Source organism: Puntigrus tetrazona, chromosome 17, assembly GCF_018831695.1.
Source record: "Puntigrus tetrazona isolate hp1 chromosome 17, ASM1883169v1, whole genome shotgun sequence".
NCBI lineage: Eukaryota > Metazoa > Chordata > Actinopteri > Cypriniformes > Cyprinidae > Puntigrus > Puntigrus tetrazona.
The window spans coordinates 12,701,379-12,725,168 of NC_056715.1; the positions used below are offsets into that span (position 1 = coordinate 12,701,379).

The 23,790-nt window shown below is 37.8% G+C and overlaps 2 protein-coding genes and 1 pseudogene across 3 annotated transcripts; 2 read left to right on the forward strand and 1 right to left on the reverse strand.

Annotated features, from left to right (window-relative positions):
• LOC122361995 overlaps positions 1 to 9,406 on the forward strand; it is a 37,776-nt pseudogene extending 28,370 nt beyond the window's left edge.
• On the reverse strand, positions 9,398 to 23,428 carry LOC122361973 (fibronectin type 3 and ankyrin repeat domains protein 1-like). 2 transcript variants are annotated; one of them, XM_043263212.1, is made up of 11 exons: positions 23,178 to 23,428; positions 12,212 to 12,380; positions 11,982 to 12,106; positions 11,685 to 11,766; positions 11,341 to 11,415; positions 11,113 to 11,178; positions 10,870 to 11,035; positions 9,995 to 10,138; positions 9,835 to 9,912; positions 9,659 to 9,703; positions 9,398 to 9,586 (listed from the first exon to the last, which is right to left on the reverse strand). In XM_043263212.1, the coding sequence occupies exons 2-11, from the start codon at positions 12,247 to 12,249 to the stop codon at positions 9,503 to 9,505; spliced, it is 903 nt and encodes a 300-aa protein (XP_043119147.1). In that variant the 5' UTR covers positions 12,250 to 12,380; positions 23,178 to 23,428; the 3' UTR covers positions 9,398 to 9,502. The 2 variants fall into 2 exon arrangements, with proteins under 2 accessions (XP_043119147.1, XP_043119146.1); XM_043263211.1 differs by lacking the exon at positions 23,178 to 23,428 and adding an exon at positions 13,227 to 13,410.
• Positions 13,489 to 23,050, forward strand: LOC122361971 (putative pre-mRNA-splicing factor ATP-dependent RNA helicase DHX32). Its single transcript, XM_043263208.1, has 11 exons — positions 13,489 to 14,599; positions 14,947 to 15,140; positions 15,543 to 15,921; positions 16,544 to 16,774; positions 16,898 to 16,991; positions 17,541 to 17,690; positions 19,246 to 19,437; positions 19,632 to 19,772; positions 19,932 to 20,122; positions 20,436 to 20,626; positions 21,937 to 23,050. The coding sequence occupies exons 1-11, from the start codon at positions 14,351 to 14,353 to the stop codon at positions 22,115 to 22,117; spliced, it is 2,193 nt and encodes a 730-aa protein (XP_043119143.1). The 5' UTR covers positions 13,489 to 14,350; the 3' UTR covers positions 22,118 to 23,050.
• Positions 23,429 to 23,790: the final 362 nt, after the last annotated feature.

The following is a 23,790-nucleotide window of genomic DNA, read 5'->3' on the forward strand; positions in this document are numbered from 1 at the left end:
ATTATAGTAAATACGTTACCGTTTTAATATTCCTTATGCAAAATGATTAGCCTGTTTTCGTTAGTACAGTTCCCTTACAATTGCATTTCTGATAATCTGTATTTTTTAAATAATCATACTAAATTTAACCAAAGCCCACCGTTTGTAGAGATTTCGTTATATATGGCTTGATTTAGTGAAGAGCGGTAATCTAAATTAACATTTACACCCTTATTAACAAGCACTAACAAGACCCTTTATTAAACCTCAGATTCCATAATTCATTGCCTCTGTGTCTGTCCTGCCCAGCGAGGAGCAGATGAGGTCAGCTCTCTTGTAGAATTACTATGCCTGTCCAAGCCAATCCATCCCTCGCTTTCCCTGTTCACGGCATGAGACTTAGGTGCATAATTGATTTAGTCTCCAGTATCGACCCTCAAAGAATATTAATGAAGTCCAGATTTTCATCTAAAACCTCAAAGATTAATTTTGAAGGATTTCTGGTTTAATTCAGTGTAATATAGTTGAGTAGCTTAACAATAAAACGAGAGAAACTGTTTGCTGTAAACCTTTGTTTGCCTCGATGTGATTGAACGGTCACCAATCAAGCGTTTTGGAGAAGTAAAGTGCTTCATCTGGGTATTTTTAGTCCGTGTGCCTTGCCATAACAGCATGTATGAACACCTTTATGAAGAGCATCGAATTGTGAACAAGGGTTTAGATTGATTCCCCGGAAGGTCTTAAAGGAATAGTTCACCCAAAAATGAATATTTTACTCACCCCCGAGCTATCCTAGGTGTATATGACTTTCTTCTTTCAGACGGGTGAACTTTTCCTATAAAGGTTAGCAGTAGCAAGCAGTAGTGCTGAATTCTTGTGTCTTTATTTACAAGAACTGTCTGTTTTCCACAGATGTCTCATCCCAGTTCGGAGCCTCTCCTTCCTCCACACAACTTCCACAGTTTGCGTCGGCTGCCTGAATGTCCGAGGCGCTGCCAGCCCGTCCACATCAGCCACCCCATGCCCATCACAGGTCTGCAGCCTCACAGGACTCTGGTTTCACACACGCACTCGCCAGGCAGAGCGGCAGGCTTCCACACACTCCCACGCCAGCTGCCCTACGCTAACATCCAGGTAAGTGCTGTCAGCCTCAGACTGCACAGAATGTACCAGACATTTGAGGGAGGTAGCGTTAACGCCCCTTGCTGAGTTTGGTCTAAGCATGTTCTAGTACAGCAATGAATTTCAACGAAATCCAAATAGAAGTCGTCAAAGGAGACGATTCAAAACTCATTTATACCAGGTGGAAACTGTAAATGCATCTCAGCTGACTGTCACCTGTGACTGACGAAATACCATGGAAATGGGGCTTCTCTCTCTAGCTCTATTTCTGGGGTATTGTATGTATCTTGTGGGAAAAAACTTCTTTCAGTAGTATAAAAAATCAATATAATATAATGTGTGTGTGTGTGTGTGTGTGTGTGTGTGTGTGTATATATATATATATATATATATATATATATATATATATATATTGTCACCAAGCCAGCAGAGGGAGCCCTGACCTCTGGGTGATCTGCGATCACTCCCTCTGCTGCTACTTCCTGTCAGAGGACTATAAATACTGCAGCAAGCCATAACTGCAGGTTGCATTGTTTCGCATTGTAGTTATAATTCGTGGATTATTGTCTCTGGTTTTGACCCTGTCTGTATTCTGATTCTCTGATTGTTTGCCGCCTGACCTGACCTCCGCCTGTCTCTGGATTTTGTATGCCTCACCTCCTATATATCTATATATGCCTGTTATGACCATGCCTTCGCTTAATATGCACATGGATCCATGCCTCAGACCGCTCATTCGTGATATATATATATATATATATATATATAAAAATATAAAGAGACCCACATATTTAGAAAATATTTACATGTATGTATTTACATTTATATAAATGATATATAAATATAGTTTTTCTTAAATACATGCATGCGTGTGTCTTTATAAATATATAATAAACATAAAAACGTATTTTGGATGCGATTAATTGCGATATAATTGTACATTTTAATATAGGTATGTTTGTGCTTGTTTGTGTGTGTGTGTAATATTTTAAGAAAGATATCCATTTTGTGATTTAGCTAAGGATTACATTTACTAATAAAAATAAAAATAAAAATGCACAATTAAATATCCTTTATCAATATATATATTGACAATAAAAGTACTGAATATTATCGGATCAACTTGTCAACTTGATCAAATGTGGAATCAGTGCTTTATCATATAGCTCCTGATTAGTATACAATGTAAGTATGAACATCACGTAAAATATTAGAATCACATATGGCATTAGCACTGTTAGCCTATAATCACAAAAATGATTGCAGAAAGGCTCGTGGGTCAGGAGGTTTTACCTTAAGGGCCCGCTTACCCCGAAAAGTAGCACAGTGTAATGCAAAAACACATTCTGTGTAAAACCTACTAGACTGATGCCTTGCTCCCATCATACATCTCTTCCAGCGTCTCGTGCGTGTCTCTGCATTCTAAAAATGCGGCACTCAAAGTTAAATTAAGTTAAGTCCCGTCTTGAGACCATTTTTTCTCATTCCAAGTTTTATAATGCAAAAACCTGTGCCGTGTAAATGACCCCCAAGACTGCAGCTGATACAACTTCATTGGTTCAAAGCGACTGACAGATGCAGAAACCAAGTGGAGGGAGATAAGGAGACATTAGCGAGGACGCTACACTTTCCATTGCTGCGCGCAGGACATCAATTTCTTATATGAAGTTTCCAGTTAAAGATAAAAGAAGACAAAAAATATTAGAGTGGGGTAGACGGAGAGGGTGGAGGAGTGAAAGTGATACGGAGAGAATGAGATGGACGGGTGCGTGAGAGCTTTCCTGTGAGAAGGGATGAGAGACGTCCGTGTGTGAAGGTATGTGGTTTAGACGATAAGTGCTGCTCGGGGACGTTGGCAGGATACGCTATCAGACAGCATGAAGAAGAACATCTGTTGCTTTGAGTCTCAGCTCGACTTCAAGGCACTGCAGCAAACTAACTGAGGTTACATCCAGCACACTGTGAGAGGATCACCTCAACGAGACATTTATCTAGCTATGAAAGTGAAAGATGGGTATATCGATTATAACACATACGATTGTACACGTTGTATTATAAAATAACAAACGCAAAGGTTAATCCATTAGATGAGCTTTACCAGATTCTCTTTAAAAAGGTCTAAAGGTAGAATAATAGTATTAAGGCTGTTTTTGAGGTAGGAGGCCGTCTGGTTTGTGCCTGTAAGATAAATAAAAAAAAATCTTAAATATACAAGCATCTGTGGCATGCTGTTGAAAATAATTTCCTTTAATCCATTAGGTTGTAAAAGTGAAAATGTTTTGCACTTACAATATAATCTAAGATATTATACTTCGTGGATGGGCAACTATGATAGTGACGAGGGCCAGGATTATTCTCCTTATACCGAGGGGCCAGATTACTAATCCACGCATTCACACCTTTTACACCTTTACTCCGTTTCCTTTTTATAGAAGGACGTTAAACGTAATTTGATTTCAAATTTGTTCAATTTGTTTTTTCATTTGTTAATTCAGAAGAAAAGCTTTGTCAGTGGAAAGAAATATTACCCCAACAAGCCAATGTAAACATCTCAAATGCATAGCCTGCAGCAAACAAAGGTCCTTTTTAGTAAAGGCCGACACAACAACCCAAGAGGACTGTTAAAAGGGTTTATTCAAATACCATTGTATTTGCAGGATTTTTTGCATCAAATTTAAGAAATTTAAAGACCTTTTTAAAGATCTGAACTCCACATTTCAGCCTTTAAATAATTTTTAAGAAAAGAGATGAATCAAAAGTATTAGTCTATTAATTTTAACAATTATTATCAATGAATTATTTTATTAAACATAGCGGTAACGACTGAACACAAAGCCTTCAGTGCTCAGGTTTATTTAGCAAAATCATAGCCTTTTTAAAATGAATCATCAAATTAACCCATATAGCAATTCTTGTCTTTCCGTGCCCAAATTTAAGACCAAATTTAAGAATTTATACTTTTTGTACCATGTAAGAGTTTCCGTGGCCTTAAATGTAAACGATTTAACTGAAGATGTTTTACGGACCCGCACAAACCACACAGTTTAGTACTTCTGACATGCATTTGGCAAAAAGCTTTTGTTGACTACTTCATTTCTCCTTTGAAACTTGAGGCAACTCTCGCGTCCCCGGGGCCTGTTTCATTGAGCAAGTTTACCAAATAAGCCAGGCTTATTTCTGTCAGTCCATCTAATTTTGAACTAAACCAACTGACAACGAGTCGGACTAACTGAAATAAACTTATTTGATAAACTGTTTGAGCAGTAGTGTTTTGATTTATAAAGATTTCAAAACCATCCAAATATATTGGTGTCCCCTTCAACTTGGTAAAAGGATAATCCTTTAACCATCTCGACTGTAATGTTTTCATCGTCAGTTTTTCATGTGTTACTTGCTAACGTTAGCGAATGTTTACATTAGCGTGCGCTCTGCTGGGCTGAAATTAATGAGCGGATAGAGCGACCTCTCCTGGTTGGAGATAGAATTAACATTATAAACGATTAAATTATATGCGACTTGCTTTTCAAATGTTTTAAAATTGATCATCCAAGTCTAATATGAACCAGCGGGCCGTATTAAAAGACGCTGCGGGCCGCCAGTTGCCCGTCCCTGTTATGCTTGAATAAATGGTAAAGTATAAACAAAACATGCTAGCGATATTGAAATCGTTTGTGAACCTTGTCTGTGCAGTTGTATGCAATGTAACTGTCTGGGATGACCGTATCATAAAGCTCGTGTTAAATATCACAGCATGTGCAAGAATACCAAAAAGGGATGTGTTGTGATGGAAGTTATATCAAATACAAAACAAGGTCCTACATTTAACAGTGCACCTATGCATAAAAATACTAAATAAAATTCTCGCCCCATAAGGCTTCATTACTGTACTTCGCTACAGAAGTTGCATATAGATCATGCCACAGATTTTATAGAGCTTACTTTATATTCAAACCTCATATATAATACATAAAAATGAACACGTTTTTTTGCTCTCTATCAATGATGTTCATTAAAAGCTTCATACTGAATAGAATACGAATAAACCTTATATATAATATATAAAAACAAACACGTTTTTTGCTCTCCATCAGTGGCGTTCATTAAAAAGCCTTTCAGAGCTCACATGCTGTAGCTGTGGCACACAATGCATATGATTGATACACTGAAGCTTGCTTGGTTTATATAATGACCTCATTGAAAGCATTCACATTAAACCCTTTTACATATGAAATCACCGTGGTTTGTTTAGTGCTCTCCGAGTGCCCTTTTCTACTTGACTGAGTTCACATTTACTCGGGGAGCCATGAAACACTTTCACCTCTTACGGTGTTCTCACAAATTGGCCTCATGGCTCGACACACCGCCGTGCGCTCGTGATTAAAAGGTCTTGTATTGCCGTAATGACATTGCTTTCTCTAAGAGGAGGGTTTTTGCAGGAACAAATCACTTACGTATAATGGTTAGTAACAGAAAGGAGGAAAAAAATGTTTCAGAGAGACACAGAAATTGTTGATTTTGTTGTCTTAGCGCTTTGGATTAGCCAGTTTCTCCACTGTTTTCCACAAAACAAAGCTGAACAGCTGTATGCCATGACTTCATCCTCCGAGTAAATTGGTAACACACGATGACCTCTTGACTTAACATGAGGTGAACTGGGTGTTGGGGATGGGAGTGCTGCACATTTTTGTTATTCTGCAACGTTACCAACAGGGTTTACCAGGACGAGGAGCGTAATCACAGCTCCATCTAGTGGCACTAGTACGCTATCAACAGTTACACGCTTCAAAAAAAATTATCTATGATAGTGGTTCTCGATTAAATTTTTTTATTTAAAAATACAAAAATTTATTAAAAATAACTTGATTTTAGTAATTTAGCGATTTTCTCAATTCCCTCTGATTCCAGATTTTCAAATAGATTTTCAGATCTCTACCAAATATTGTCCTATCCTAACAAACCATAAATCATTGGAAAAGTTTATTTATTCAACTTTCAGATGATGTGTTAATTTAAATCGACCCTTGTTACTGGTTTTGTGGTCCGGGGTCACATATTATATTATAAAACATGGTTCATTAGTACTATTACAGAAGTCTTATCTCCGCTTTGCTTGTTTTATTTATGTATGACTGACAAATATTGAACTCAGATTACAGTGAGATTAATACGCTTTCAAATGTAATTCATCATTTAAATACTTCAGGACTTTAAGTTATAATGTGGCCCCCTTGGAAGTTTGCTGGTCCAAAATTGTTTAAATATGTGTGATGAACAAAGAAATCTTTTGTCTTGTTGACTATAGGACCACGATAAGCCCAGTCCCCCACAGAAGCCACTTCCGGCAGACCCCTTAATCAGAGGTCACAGGGTTGGTCGAAGCACGTCTGCAGTGGGAGTGAGGATACCTGGACCTCTAGCTATCCCGATTCCAACAGTACCACGGCCGCCCCCTGCCATACCACTGCCAAACAGGTCAGTCCCGCTTCGATACTGCTGACAAAAATCACATCTGTACGGATGAAAACTAACTGCTTTTTGTGGATACATTGTAGACCTCTTCCCAGATTACCACAGCCCTTTTACGATCACTGACATACGGACACCACAGCACTGGGTGAATTTCACCAGCATCTGAACACACTTGTTTGCACTATAAAAACTCTGTTGGACCAAGTGACCACCCCTGCAGAAACTCCATGGAGGGTCTCACAGAGAAGAGGGCTGTCCGGACACCTTGGTGCTGCGCCTCCTCAGAAAAGGTGTTAGTTTGTCCTCGCTCAGGTACTGCAGAACTATTTAAGATGTATATTTATTGTGAGGAGGAAACGATGTGCTGTGCTACGTGCGACACGTTTTTTTTTACTGCGTTACAATTTTATGTTTGTTTTGACATGTTGAAAAAATGCTGATTGAACATATGCCGACCAATCATGTTTTCCTTTATTATTTTTTATTTACCTTATGGTAAGACTTCGGTGTTGTGAAGTTCAAAAAGACCTGCTTTGAAATGACGCGGCATGTCTGGGATACTGGAGTACAAGCTACATTGAGCTACAGTTAAATTTGAATGACTAAACACAGAGCGTTGGAATCAGTGCCACTAAGTGCAAAAAAAAACCTTAACGATTACTTGAATGAGGCATGATGACGAATGAAAGAGGAAGTGATGCAAGACGTTATTGTTCAGTCATCTTTGAGACCTGACAAACCCAGCTTTTTGTGAACTACAGTACCTTAAAATCACACGTGCTTGAGCAAATGCAGTGCTACAGTATCTGCCAAAGCAAGAATCGCTATTACTATTGCTACAACTTTAGCCCTAAGCATTCAGCTTTGTTTGTAATGATACCTCAAGCTGTGGGACTTCTTAAAGAGACATGTGCTGGACATTTTAACGGTCAAAAGTGAGTTACATCAATAGGGCCGAGTCGTCTAGAGAGCAGATATACATAGCAATGGCATGACAACTTTATCTACAGAAAATGAAAAAAATAAATAAATTGAGTCAGTATTCATAGTTCAAACACTTGAAAGGTCGTGATGTTCCTTTTTCCAACATGTTCTGAAACATTCAGTGAAATACCAGTGGCAACACAAAATATGTAGTGACACCACAGACCTTAAAATATCGCGGAATAGCAGATCAGCATTCCCACTGAGCCATCAGCATCCAGCAGCTGTCATGTCTGTGTCTTTATGGCCTTGTTGTGCTGTATACACACGTTCTGTGAAATATCTTCCAATACTTGAGGTTATAGATGTTGAGTTTTCTGTACTGTGTTTCTTGCATTATTTTTGACAGTATTACACGACCAGTCAAAAGTTTAGGGTCAGTGAAATTTTCTTTCAGAGAAATTAAGAATTTTATTCAGCAAGGATGCATTAAACTGATCAAAAGTGACAGTAAATATATTTATTACTTATTAGTTTTGTAAACCCGAAAATGCTGTTCTTTTGAACTTTTTTCAACAAAAAAAATCGATCTGTCTATCTATCTATCTCTCTGTCTATCTGTCTATCCAGTGGTCGAATTGTAAAAACAAATCAGGGGGAATGGTGGGGTCAGGTGAGGAGAGGGTGGCTAATTTAATATAAAAGCATACTTTTTTTTTTGATAATACATTGGATAATAGTCCTGTTATCCAGTGAGTCTCTCCTCCTCACAGTCACAAATATATTATGTCAGGAAAAAGTCTTCAAATTGTAAATCAAGGAAAAATGATTCCTAACTTTAAAAAAAGAAGAAAAAAAACACCAAAAGTTGAACCACTTTGTGTGAAAACTTGCTTATTACAGTATAGATTCTGATTGGTCAATTGCCGTTATTTAGTCCGTAAACAATCGTTTCATTTGCGACTCAATTTGAGCCCTTTATCTATCTATCTATCTATCTATCTATCTATCTATCTATCTATCTATCTATCTATCTATCTATCTATCTATCTATCTATCCATCTATCTTAATGAGTATTAATGCTGAAATTGCAGCATTACATTTACCAAATATTTAAATAGAAGACCATTATTTTAAATTGTAATAACATTCCATGGTAACATATTTTACTGTATTTTTGATCAAATAAATGCAGCTTTATTAGAGACTTTTACACAAAAAAAATCTTACCGACCTCAAACTTTTGAACGATTTAAGTATAGTCTCTTTAGCCAAATAGTGATTTTTCATTACCTTCTCACAAAAGTTTTCAACATCAGAATGATGTAAAGTACACAGGATGTAGTAAATATCACTGCTGGTGTGTCGTCACAACTACAGGAATGGCGTTTTTACAAGTGGTTCCTTTCCTGGCCATAACACAGCTCGTTTTATTCACAGCTGGGCTCACTGTTTTTCATAAACTTATGAGATTGTTGTTCTGCTTGGTACTTCACCCTGAGGGGGAAATTACACTTCGGTTTTTCCACATAATATTTCAGTGTTGTTGATTTAGGTGTATAACAAACCCAGCCGTCACAGTATTTCTTTCAAGCCAAGCCTGTTATGTTATGTTCTTGTTTACCTATTCACAGCAATGTATGTACATTTCACCTTTTTATATGCACTCATGTGGACGTGTTAAATGCTCACTTTTTTGTTTTGTTTTTTAATCTGTGGTCAAAGATGATTGCTCAGTTTTTGCACTGGGTGTTGAATTCATTGTGTAACAATTTTATATTATACGTCCGTTTTAATTTCTATGAATTAGGATGTTAAAAGGGAAATGTGAATGCCTTCAAAAATTTAACTGGATACTGATAATGTAAGGACTTGAACGAGAACAATAAATGAGGATATTGCTATTGTGAATTCGATTTTATTTTATTTTACACTAGGAACATAAAAGCTGTTTTTAATAACTCAAGGCTTTACTGTAATGTGTAAAATATGGCATTAAGATAAAGATCATTTCTCGTCTCCATAACAGAATTGTCTCACTGATGTCAGTCGATCTTCCAAGCTTATATTATCCAGCAACTTTATGATGCTCTGAAACAGAAATTGCCTTTTTGTTCCAAGCTACAAAATATTAATTTGTTCATATATAGTTTGTCAGGTTACCTGTCTCCCAAATGCTTTAGCCATATCCGCTGCACCTGCTCCATACTACATTAGGGTGTAAATATAATTTTACGCGGAGCGTTATTAGTTATCCCTTGTCAAAACGTTTTATCGCACTACTCGTATTGTTTAATCATTTATGCATTATGAATATTATAATGATCCTAATCCGTTACCTCGTTCTTCATGTGGTGATCTGCCCCGCTGTCAAGCAGAAGTTTCACCAGCTCCACATGGTTATTTAGCACAGCGACCTGAAAAATTGTAACCAAAAGCTCCAATGATGTCTTCCATCTTGCCTTTGACAATTTTAGTGGCAGTTTTGATGATAAATACCATTAGTGGTGTCTTGCCAGCTTTGTCACGAACGTTTACATCAGCTCCAGCCTGGAGGAGGACGGAGGCGACCGCAGCGTTTCCACTGATGGCTGACACACGCATGAGAGGAGTCCAGAGAGACACTTTATCCATAACATCCACCTGTCAGGATACAAAAACACATGCTTTAAACTGACAATACAGGGTCAAGCTCGGCATTTGACAAAGCTATGGGCCGCAAACGGTATATCGAAAAAAATAAAACCTGTGAAATAGTGTAGCTGAAGTTCAGTAACTTCAGATACCTGATCATATGAAATACATTTAAAGGAATAGTTCACCAAAAAGTAAAAAAATTCCTTTAAATGTGTCTTTGTAATAAATCGTTAAGATGCTTTTAACTTACAAATGTTTCAAGTGACAGTTTAAAGTTAAAATGCCTTACTGATAGATTTGTTTCTTACAAACATGCAGCTTTTTGCTTCACAAGATGAGATTTATAGACTGGAGTTGTGCGGGTCAGTTGTGGATTATGGGACAGATGTTTGAACTCTCATTCTAATGGCACTCATTCACTGCAGAGGATCCAAGTGATGTAATGCGATGAAGAAACAAATTCGCCTTGAATGGCCTGTGGGTGAGTTAAGGTCCTTGCACACTGAGTCCGAAATGTTCCCTTTTTTCCATACTCGTCATCTTTTCCTATCAAAATGCATGTTATGGATCCGAAAACGTTTCAGAGACGGCGTGTGGATATGATTGACACAACACGAGGTCGTATTTATTTTTTTAATAGCGAGTATTTCAGTGTGCAATAACCCTAAATACTCAGCACATGGGAACTATTGTTTTAAAGTTGTTTTTTGCACACATTAAACGGCTGAAAATCGGACCTCACTTCCATCCTGGATCATATACGTAATGACAGGCAGGTGTCCTCCATCCACAGCCCAGTGGAGCGGCGAGCAGCCGTCCGTGTCTCGGGACTGCCATGTGGAGCCGCAGTTACGCAGATACTTCACTGTGTTCAGGTGACCAGCAAAACAGGCCTGCATTAGACTAATACAACAGATGCATAGATGAAAGTATGTATTAGAAGATATTAATTCTTCCAACAGCACTGTATGCAGACTCACCTGTCTTTTCCAGTGCTGTCTCTCTTGTTAATATCAGCTCCATGCTTTAATAAAATGTCCACTAAACTACAAAACAAACAAAAGCTGGTCATTATTAGAAATACATGGCTATATTTCACATATCAATAAATAAATGACAAAGACTAATGGGGCATTCAGTAGCTTTCTTTGAATTTATCTCTCTGTGCACTTTTGTGTTGAAATGAATAAGATGGGAAGCATGTTTACTTGGTGAAACCTTTCTGTGCTGCCACCATGAGAGGGGTGAAGCCCATTTTGTCATAAACATCCACGTCGACCATTCTAGGAGAGGAATTACATGAGAGATGTTACAATTTGAAGTTGCTTTATGACGACACTGCCAATGTCCGTATTTCAAAAGCATCTAAATGGTGTTTTTTTGAAAATCTAAAACTGCGCAAAATTTCCTGTAAGGCGTAGGGTCAGGTGTAAGCCCATAACACATACACTTTGTACAGTATAAAGACTTTTACGCCTACGGAGAGTCCCCGTAAATCACAAATACCAACATGTGTGTGTGTGTGTGTGTGTGTGTGTGTGTGCGGTCTCACCCTGACTGCAGAACTGCGCTCAGCTCCTCCTCATCCTCTCTGTTCACAGCCTGGTGGAGGTTCTTTCCACTGAAAGGCTCTCCTGCGGACAAGCCATCCAAGCATGAACTGTTGCACTACTATTCAGGTTTTTTAAATGCTTTTGAAAGAAATCGCCTATGCTTAGCGAGGTTGAATTTAATTACAGCAAAAACTGTAAAATTGTGAAATATTGTCACAATTTAAAATAACTATTTTCTATTTTAAAATGCAATTTGGTGATGGCAAAGAAGCCAGTACTGGAGGTAAATATCTCACGGGTGGTGAAGACAGAGACCACGGGGCTGAGGCTGCACTCCCCTGAGGCTCTGGTGGCCCTCAGCCTAAAATTATATGAGGTGCTGGATTCCAAGCCCTCTACAAGATGGTGGGTGCTGTATCCTCTGTGATAAAACACAAAAATATTATCACATGGTGTGTTGCTAAAAAACTGTAATGACTTTAATAACCAAAGAGATGATCTTCACTGTCAACCAGAGAAAACTGACATGTATACAGTGCTGTACATGTGTGTTTTGGGGTCCATTTGCTCTACAGAGAAGCGGGTCCGGCATGCAGGAGGGCCATTTTGAGGTTTGTTCTCTTCGTTCTTCCAGATCAGCTCGATACTATGGTGAGTTACGTTCCCAATCACAAGAGTAAGTTCTGGATATTTTGCTGCAGAAATGGAGCAGATTCTTAATATCACGTATATTAAAGTTGGTGAGATTAAGCTTTAAAGTACTATCCAACACGGTCACATGACTTTTTGTATGTGTGTTTTGACAAGGGTTGAAACCTAAGCCAATCCATGGTTAATATGCAGTTATCTGATACAGCAGCACCCACGGTATGATCTTATTATTCAGGTGTGACTTTATGGGTAAACTGCAGCCTATTGGTTTCATCTTAATAAAGGTCATGAATATCACATAACAATACCCCAAGAATAACTAACCACAAAAGATTGTTCCTGGATTAGTGATTCAGTTAAAAGATTACCCATTACTTTTTAATCACCATAGCTGGAGAAAACATTAGGAACATTAGTCTATTTTCTTTTCTCCTAAATAGGTCTGGAAACATCATTTTGAATATATATATATATATATATATATATATATATATATATATATATATATATATATATATATATATATATATATATATATATTTAGCATTACTAGCACATCGTTTGTTTGTTAGTAAGCACATATTAATGCCCTATTATGCGTGACAATATTTTAATCCCTTAATTCTACCCCATGTCATAATTATTATTCCTTACTATTAATATGCAGCAAATTAGAGGTTTATTGAGGTAAAAAGTTTTTCGTAAATAGTCAGAATTGGTCCTCAAACTGTGACCAAAATATAAATTACTGCATTAATATAAGCGCAGAATAAAGCATCCCCATGGTATGCATACGAAGACTGCATTATCAAAACTGTTGATTTGAATAAAGTTTTTTTTTCTGAATTTTAAACGTTTCAAACAGGCCCAAACACAAATCAAATGTCTACCTGGGTTCATCGCGGTCTCAGTCAGTGTCCTTGTAGTGCACTGTAGAGAAATCCCCTCATAGAGGATGTTACTTTGTAGGAGTGTGCTGCGTGTTTGCCTCACACTTCTCTCTCGCGCAGATATGACTGTGAGCGCGCGAACGTTGTCATGGTGACAGCACTAGTTTTTCTTTTGGTTACACAAAACACGAGTTTCCAAAACGTATTCATATATATTAGTCGTGTTTTAACACGAGAGCGATGTATGGTTATTGAGAACGAATCATTGTTTTACTCTTTGGTCACTTTCATCAGCCTGGGCTCTATTGTGATGGGATTAAATGACCACATGACCGCTCAAAATCTCTGCCGCCGCTAGTCTGAGCGGCGATTCGGTGCGCTAATGACTAGACGTTCGAATCGGTTCTTTCGAACAAATCAAGCAAAGAACCGGATTTAGTGATTCTTTTACGTCATCACGTGGTCCGCGACATCTCGTTAAATGCTTTCAAATATTTTAAATAAATGTTTTGCTCAATTTATAAAAAAAAAATTATAACCAGAAAAACAATGTTGTCGTTTCAAGACTTCATTAGTTTACATATTTTTAAGCTCTAAAATAACTTATAGAAATCCTATGGTTGAGAACATTTGAACGTAGTTTATTACTAAATTTTTCATAGATTAATGGATTTTAGTGTGTGTGTCCACATTCAGTGTACATTTTATTTTACATTCCACGGTTAAACATTTGCATGTTTTAATGTTTTTTAATATTCAGTGATGCCAATTTAGTTGTTAAGATTTCTGTTTTTAAAGTAACTTTTTAACCAAATCCTAAATACTCACGAGGCCAACCCCATTCAGTGCAATTTCGGAACGACCGGTTCTCGGTTGATTAAAAAGATCCGATTCATCAAATGATTCATTCACGAATCGGACATCATTAGTGCGCTCGCTGAGCGGGACAACCGATGACACAAAGGGTCTGCACGTCTTGAGCGCGGGTTCCTAAAACTGATCCGGAGGAGGCAACCTGTTTAAGACCATAAATATGTCACATTACTAATAGAGCGTGATTCGGTCGACTTGTTCAGTTTGATTTATTTGTGCAACTAAAGAGAGAGAGGCGTGTTGGGGCAACGATGGAGATGGAGCTATCAACAGATGTGGAGAAACTATCCGAAACCAGCGAAACTCAGGATATCGACACGGATGATGTGCTGGAGCTAAACCAGTTCGACGGGCTCCCTTTTTCTTCAAGATATTACAAGCTGTTGAGAGAAAGAAAAGGTCTGCCGGTGTGGGGAGCGAAATGCGAGTTCATGGACAGTTTGATGAGCAGCCAGATCGTGATAGTTACTGGCACAGCTAAAACAGGACAAAGCACTCAGGTCGGTTTATACGTTACAGCCTAGTGCGTTCATCATAATATTAGGATGTTCATTTTTATAGCGGTTTGTATAAGTATTAATATTTTATTTGGTGTTTATGGTATTTTAAACATGGTATTTGAAACTTCATTCCAAGTTCAAGATGGATTTTGAACTTAAGTTTATTTTTTGGAGGGATGCATAGCATCTTTTATTATTAATCTCAATCTTTTACGCAAAAGATCACACATGTAGGGCAAATGCAACCTATTCGTAGTTCATTCGTTGTTTATTATCTTATTCGTGGGTGTTTTGTTTCCGAATAGCCTTACAGCATGTGTTACAATTCTGTGTTAATCTTGGTTTAGATCCCTCAGTGGTGTGCAGAGTTTTGCCTGTCCGCGCAGTACCAGAACGGCATGGTAGTGTGCACTCAGATCCATCAACAGAGCACGGTGGAGCTGGCCCTCCGTGTGGCCGATGAGATGGATGTCAACATCGGCAATGAGGTTGGATACAGCATCCCGCTTCAGACCTGCTGCTCCCACGACACCGTCCTGAGGTGCGTATATGATTTTTTTTTTTCCCAGTCATTTCTGCAATCCTCACCTCCCCCTTTCATTACCCCCACACGCGCATCTCCTTTTCAGAGGCGCCTGTCCATCTAAACAATGCAAAAGCTAACAAAAGGCTGAGGGGGTTCGGTCTGGGGGTCTCCGAGGCAGCTGCCGTGTTTCCGTACTGCCCATATGCTTCATCAGAGCTTTCAGAGCAGCCATAAGTCAGCCTGGCGAACAAAAGAGCCAGAACAGTGCTGAGAACAGCTGAGAGGGTCTGACTTAACGAAACCACTGACCTTAAGGAAAACACTGAGTAAATTATCATCCAATCACGTCTGCTCGTCTTCGCCTAGCTCGCTATTTTCGTTCGCATCAGGCCTGCCGTGACATCTGTTGCTTTGCAGATACTGCACAGACGACGTGCTGCTCCGGGAAATGATGTCGGACCCCCTCTTGGAGCAGTGCGGGGTGGTGGTCATTGATCAGGCCCAGGAACGCACCGTCAGCACAGACCTGCTCCTCGGGCTGCTCAAGGACGTGCTCCTCACGCGGCCAGAGCTCAGGCTGGTCATCCTCACCGCCCCTCGCTCTGCTGAGAAACTGCTGCGCCACTACGGGAGCGTCCCTCAGATCCGGCTGGATGCGCCGCAGCCGTGCCAGGTGGTGTACGGTAGTGGGAGAGGAGGTGTGAAGGACTACCTCTGCTCGGCTCTTAGACTGGCTCTGGAGATACATCAGAATCAAAAGCATGGAGACATTGTGACATTTCTGGCAACTGAGCAAGTAAGAGGCGAACTAGTTCTAAACTTTTGTAATTGTTGATTTTTTTTTAGAATTTTTCAAAAAAAAATTATTTACAAATGATTGTATTAATGAAAAAAAGGTTTTTTTTATTAAAAGGAAGAACAGAATGATGTATTATTACATACAAAAAGAGTTAATGTACATAAGAGTACATTCTCTTAAATGTAAAATATAATGTAATATAATACAGTTTTTATTTCTAAAGTAAATTTTGATGTTAATTTATTAATACATCATATATATATATATATATATATATATATATATATATATATATATATATATATATATATATATATATATATATATCATATATATATATCATATATATATATATATATATATATATATATATATATATATATATATATACTTTAAGTTGTAGTTTTCAAGTCTTAACTAAAATGTTATGTTGTTTTGTTTTGTTTTTTTCATCTCAACCTCAGTAAGCCTAGTACATAGGCAGATCATTATTTTAACGGATCCTTAGTTTTATGTCACATAAATGCCAACCTGCCTTCCTTCGGGGCATCTTGCATAGAACAGAAGATAGTCCCATTTCCGTGGTAATAGAAACTTCACTTTCCCTTCTTTTTTCAAGGAGATTGAATGCGCCCATGCCATTTTGCGGAGAGAGGGTGCCAATCTTGCTCTGTCTCATGGCGAGCTGGTGCCGGTGTCTCTGTGCCCTGAGCAAGGAGACAGTCCCTCAATGCTCTCTGAAGAGAGCAAGAGTAGGAGAGTCTTCCTCACCTGCAGCCCCAGTGAAGATTTGTTCTGGGCCGTTCACAGCATTCGCTTTGTGATTGATGCTGGAGTGCAAAAAAGATATGTATGTAGTGATTTTGTTTTTATTTTGAACTTTATAGATACTAGTCCTCATCGTCATCTGCGAGTTATATACTGTATACATTATGATTTGTGGATGTGAAACTTTGATGTTTTATTGTGACAGGTGTACAATCCTAGAATCAGAGCCAATTCTATTGTTATTCGACCAATCAGCAAGAGCCAAGCGGAGAGCCGCAAACAACTTGCAGGCCCAACAGGTGAGCACTTTCTGCTTGGTGTTGGAAATTCTACACACACTAACATTCAAAGGTTTGAGTTTTTTTATTTTTTTTTAAAGAAAGTATTTTATTCAGCAAAGACGCATTAAATTGATCTAAGGTGACAGCAAAGACATTTATAATATTAACAGAAGATCAATTAAATGATTTAATAAAAAAAAAAAAAAATCTATTTTCTGGAACTTTCAAAGAAAATATTATCATGCTTTTTCCACAAAACAATATTAAGCAACACAACAGTTTTCAACATTGCTAATAATTTAAAATCAGCATATGTATAAAATTATTTCTGAATGATCGCCTGACACAGAAGAATAGAGAAACATTGCTGAAAATTCAGATTTTTCATCACATAACATTTATATTAAAATAGCAAACTAATCTTAGAAACTGTGATACTATTTCACAATATTACTTATTTTACTGAATGTTTGACCAAATAAATGCAGTATGGCTGAACATAAACAAATATAAAAGTTGTCGCCTTGCACTGAATCTGAATGTGCCCGAAATGTTTTATTTCTGCAGGCAAGTGTTTCTGTTTGTATCAAGAGGACACATCACTTCCTGCTGAGAGTGTCCCTCATATTCTTGAGTCTGACATCACTTCCACTGTGCTCTTCCTGAAGCGCATGGAAATTGCCGGCCTGAGCCACTGCGACTTCATTGACAGACCAGGTGAGCTGCAGTTCTTACACGATTGATCAAATCTATCGAACTTTCAGTCAAATCTCTGAAAACACAGCCCTATATTATTAAGGCGCATACACAGTTGCTATGTGGTTACTTCCAAATCAAAAGGATCCTTATAAAGTAAGTCTCTAGATATATTAAGATATATATATATATAAGTCTCTGTATATTTAGGTGATTTTTTGCGCCACTGATTCTGAACAGCAAACGTCTGTATACGCGTTCACATATTGGAGGTAATCACATGAAATCATTCATAGGATCTCTCACACGAATCCGAGCAGTCCGTCTAAACACAAACAAGTCGTTCGCTATCCGCCGTTTACAATAGCCAAGCAAAGCTGGGATCAGCCAGGTTCTCTTGGCTCACAGTAAGGGTGCAGATGGGCCTGTCCTGCTCGCTGCTGGTATTAAGAGGTGGTGAGCCGTGTGTTAGCTGAGCCGACAGCGCTCTGACTGGGTTCATTGTTCCAAAGATAACCTGCTTCCATAAAACACACCAGTCAGATGAGCAGCATCATTAGTGGAGCTGCGGCAACAGCTTTTCTCTGAGAACAACACGGTGGGATGAACTAGATGAACTTGTTTATCTCATGATGCAAATATGTGAGGCGCTTTTGTTGTGCTGCAGATTAGTGAGAGTTTGTTGTTTGTTTACTGTCTGAAATGTCAGACCAACAGGCATTTCAATAGGACAAATGCATTACAGTTCACGGGTGAACCAATGATAATAATACTAGCTGGAGTTTTTTACAGTCACCTACAGCTTTAACAACTCATAATAATGTTTTGTTCTTATTTTATCGAAATGTTCTAGACAGCTGTTCTTAAAGATGTTAATTAACTCCTTTTATTTGGGTTAGTTGAGTATGGTTTTAGTATTGTTTATATATTTTTATAGCATTTATTCAAAAAACTTTAAATAAACTTTTTTTTTTGCATTTTGAAGAATTTTCATTTAGATTTTTGTTTTATTGCTTTTATAACTTTGTTAGCTTTTTATATTTATTCCAGTTTTTCAACTCAAAACATTTTTTTACAGTTAATTGTGAAGGCTGTTGACATTCATTTCAATACAGTAGGTTTTAGTTTTAATTATCAGGTCAGTTTTTTTAATTGGCCAAATAGATAGATTTATGGATAGATAGAGGTTTTGTTTGCATAATATGTGTGTGTGTTCTGTATATTTATTATGTATATATAAATACACACACATACAGTATATATTTTGAAAATGTTTGCATTTATTTACATTATAAATAAAGTTAATATATGAACAACATATTTTTCTGAAATATATACATGCATGTATGTATTTATATATAAATAATAAACATGTATGGTACACATTAGGTATACAAATTTTTTTATTTTTTTATTTACATAATATATGTATAAATAAATAATATTTGTTATTATTGTTCTTTTTAAATTATGTTTTTTTCCTAGAATATATTAGTAGCATACTTGGAAAAACAAAGTATTTTGAATGTTATTCACATTTTCAAACATATTTAATATTTTTCCACTTTTATGATAGATCCAGAAGGCCTGATGCAAGCTTTAGAAGAACTTGATTATCTTGCTGCTTTGGATGACGACGGAAATCTGTCCGAGATTGGAATTATCATGTCAGAGTTTCCTCTGGAGCCACAGATGGCTAAGACTTTGCTTGCGTCTTGCGAATTTGACTGTGTGAGCGAAGTGCTGACCGTAGCTGCAATGTTAACAGGTAATCCTGTCTCAGTACAATCCACTCAACAGCTGTACCACCATGTGTCTGCGTTTCCATTATGTCTGTGCTCCAACGCATGTCAGCTCACAGTTGCTGTACCTTCAATTTAAATATCAAATACCAAATTATCATCGTTATTAAAATATATATGTTATGATCGATTACAAAGCTTTTTCTCTTTCTTTATGTAGCTCCGAGCTGTTTCCTTACACCCCCAGTGGAACTGAGACAGAAGGCCTTACTGTGTCATCAGAGGTTCCAGCATACAGATGGAGACCACTTCACTCTTATCAACATCTTTAACGCTTACAAATATGCTAAGGAAGGGCCATGTGAGTGATTTTTGTGCTTTAAAGCAATTAACTGAAGCCACGTAAGACTATAATCCCCATGCATGTCTATTAACAGCCATTATTCTGAATTAAACGAGACAGTAGCTGACTAACAAAATCTAAAAAAGTGTTGAATTCACATTCGCATGCGTTTTTCAGACTCTAATGTGGAACGGTGGTGTGAAGACCATTTCCTCAGTCTGTCTGCGCTTCAGACGGCCGATGCGATGCGCTCTGAGCTAACAGAAATCCTGAAACGGCTAGAGCTGCCAGTGTCTTTACCTGCCTTTGGCTCTAAAAGCAACAGCTTGAACATCAAACGTGCCCTACTAGCTGGCTTCTTCATGCAGGTATGGATATATCATGTACCCTTTAAAACTTTAACATATTGTTGTGCTTTGTACTCAGGCGACTCCCTAATGTTTCTGAACTAGAAAGAGGATTAATCTCTTTCCAAAGTGCACTGTGTTAATGCACAACAGTGGAAATGGGTGCACTAATTCTCTATCAAATCATTGCACTGGCGCAGTAACGTCTGTGGTGAAGGCAGATTAGCAAACGGCACAGTGGTTTACAAATTTAGTGTGTTTAGTGCGTCTGAAACCCTGATTGTGTGCTGTTCTAATGCATTTTGCATTGTTTAATCTCTTTGGGGTTTTCCAGGTGGCGAGGGACATTGACGGGTCAGGGAATTACTTCATGCTGACCCATAAACACGTGGCTCAGATCCACCCCCTGTCTGGCTACGGAACCGAGATGCACAAGAAGAACCTACCGGAATGGGTTCTGTACCATGAGCACACGCTCTCAGAGAACAACTGTGTCAGAACCGTCTCTCAGATCTCAGCGCATGAGTACGTATTGGATCATCCGCTTTGTCTAGAAAACTAAAGGCTAGAATACACAACTTTTAAAAATCTGAACAGATTTTAAAAACACTAGGAATCATACACAACATGACCGAGCAACAACTTTTAAATTTGGTAGTGTACCAAGTTGTTCGATCACAGCAAGCTCACGCAAAAACTCACGCCTTGTTGCTAGGAGACGCATGACAACTGAAAACAAATGTGTTCTAAAATCAGCTGAAAATATCAAACATTTTTGATATCCTCCGACTGGATAGAATCAAAGTCTGAAGCTAAAATCTGTAAACATGGTACACTACCAGATTTTCTGTGGAATCTGTCAGCTTTAATCTGCAGACTGGCTCTGACTTTCCTCAACTAGCGTCAGCTTGTTCAGACTGTAAAATCAGGGCAAATAGTGTACTCCAGACTTAAACCGCAGAATTAACACTTGCAGTGAAAACAATGTCCAGCTGTATTGGTTTCAGAAAGTGACTTCATTATTCTGTTCTGTTCATTCCGCTTTAATACTTCCCAAAGCTCCATACTGACTGAACGGATACAGTACTTAGGAGTAGTTTATCTGCAGATGCATCTTGTAATCAAACAACTGTTTAATGAGGTGCTGATTTCATATGAATCTGTACTATTTGATTTGTATAAAATAATTTTTTGATTATTTTTATAAAAAAAGTAAGATGGTCCACTACTAATCCTAGCCATCAGTGGGGAGTAAGCAGATTGATCAGTCATGTACTAGTGAGATCGTATGAAGTCATAAGAATAATGTATAACAGTTACAAATTTTCTAAGAGAGACAAGAGAACTTTAGAAGTGTCTCCTTTAAGAATCATGTCACAGTGCTAGAGGTTTTACATGCATTGTTTAGAAATACCCCAAAAAAAAAAAAAAAAAAATAATATATATATATATATATATATATATATATATATATATATATATATATATATATATATATATATATATATTGGAAAGAAAATATTTTTAAAATCATTAATATAATCAGTAAAAATGCATTTATTGTTATGCTTTGTTTAAATGAAATATTATTTATTTCTACAAATATAATTGTTTTATATCTTCCTTCTCAGCAATAATTAAGTTTAGCTCACTGTCTTTTTTTTAATAGTTAAATGAATTATTTTGTTTCACTTAAAAAAACAATAACTGAATCTTTAACCCTCCTTTTCATATGAGGCTAGCAAGCCATTTCCTCTTTTCATTTCAACCATTTAAACAATTCGCGCTCCCATGCTCTCTAATCACCCGGTTCTTTTGCCGTTTACGTGCGACAGGTTCGTTCAGATGGCGCCGCAGTATTTCTTCTACAACCTGCCACCTAGCGAGAGCAAAGACCTGCTGCAGCACGTTATCGATCACGGTTCAGCTGCTCCATCTAAAGGCAAAAGAAAAGGCCAGAAGCCCAGCAGCCCCGCCAGTGAAGAGCAGAGCCATGAGCGCTGTACCATACAGTGACGGAGGAAACAGAGTTACCATGACAACAGCTGACACTGCTGGCCTGCCGCACAGTAACCACGGACTTTCTGAAGCACAGCCAGGAATCCAAATGAGGTTGACTGATTGATCAACATTGATGAAAAGAAAAGATGTGGTCTGTTGCTTAAATTCAAAGGGCAGGGAAAAAAACATTTAGCTTGCCCCCTTTTTCTCAGTGCCCCTAAGTAATAGCAGCTTGTGCGGTTTGGCTGAAAGTGCCGCTGAGTTAATAGCGATTTAAATAACCTACTGCCGTGCAGTAGTTAATGAATAAACTGTCCTTGACTTTATGGTGTCTAAAATGTGCTGTAAACTGTAGCTACTAGATAGCATTTTAAATAATATATTAAAAGTAGAATGTAATTTAGCCATGTGCATCATAGTTTCACTGTACATTAATTTCCTTTGCATTGATTGTGCTTATCATTGGCTAGTGATTAGTGTTTTTTTTATTATCATTATATATGTATTTATTTGCAAGGTAATTGTTCAGCTAATATAATTTATTATTATTATTATTAATCTCAAATTCACAGTGATATGTTAAATGAAACAAAATGTTTAAGTGTATTTGACCTTTTTTTTTGGAAGCGGTAATTTTTTTTCTAAACTTCTCATACTGAATAAAGTACAAAAATTTTGTGAAATAATCTAGAACTTAATTCATCGTATCTGTTATGTGTTGTCACGTAGTGTACACTTGCCAAATATCAGTGCAACTTTAAATTCTGATAATATTTAATTCAAGTTTCACGTCACCTTTTATATTAAAGACGCAAATCATTTAAAAAAAGTTAGAAAAAAATGTTTTTATGTTTTTATTTAGATGCTTCCTCTGGTGAACGCTTTAGTCACGTTAAAAAAATGTATGATGATGTTGAAAATCGATGCATTGTATGGATTTACGTTTGATTTAATAAAAGCCACATGCTTGTATCGGTGTTTTAATGTGGTTTTTTTATTGTTTCAGTGTGAGAAACAGCAGTTCTTGCAAGGTTTCGCCAAGCAGCTGTTATAACTAAAGATCCAGATCACTTACATTATTATGACAGATGGCGGAGGTGGACGCGACGCTTGCGGTCAGTAAACAAAGTTTTTGATTGGTCCTCTGAACGCAGAACGTCATCCACAGCGCTCCCGCGCGCGTCGCGTGCTTGCAGCGCGAGCGCGTACTTTTCGCTGCTTTTGAGAGCTTAGCTGTAGTTTTCAGTTTTGTCGCTGTTCGCAACAAATGTATCAACTCTAACAATAAAAAAGAAGACTTTACAGATGTAACATAACTGTGCGTGTTGTTGTTGTTTGTTTTTTCAAAATGCCAATTTGTCTTGTTACTTGATATCATCCGCTGCTCAAATAGTCTCTAGAATAGACGTAGAAATTGGCGTATTTCACAACGATGGCGCGGAGATGCGTTTTCTGAAAGATGGGCGCGTCAAAAAGCAGAATGAAAAAAGTCGCACCTGTGTCGGTAACGGAGGAAGCCGTCTCCAGCGGCGACGTTCGCCGGGATGAAAGTCGTTGGTTTGGTCGCTCGGATCCGCGCGTGTCCGTCGGGAGGAGAGCCCGGGCAGACTGTACCTCTGAGTTTTCAGCCGTCGACCTCGCCGAGGAAGTGGACAGAATCCTGGCTGACTGTGACAACCCTGATATAT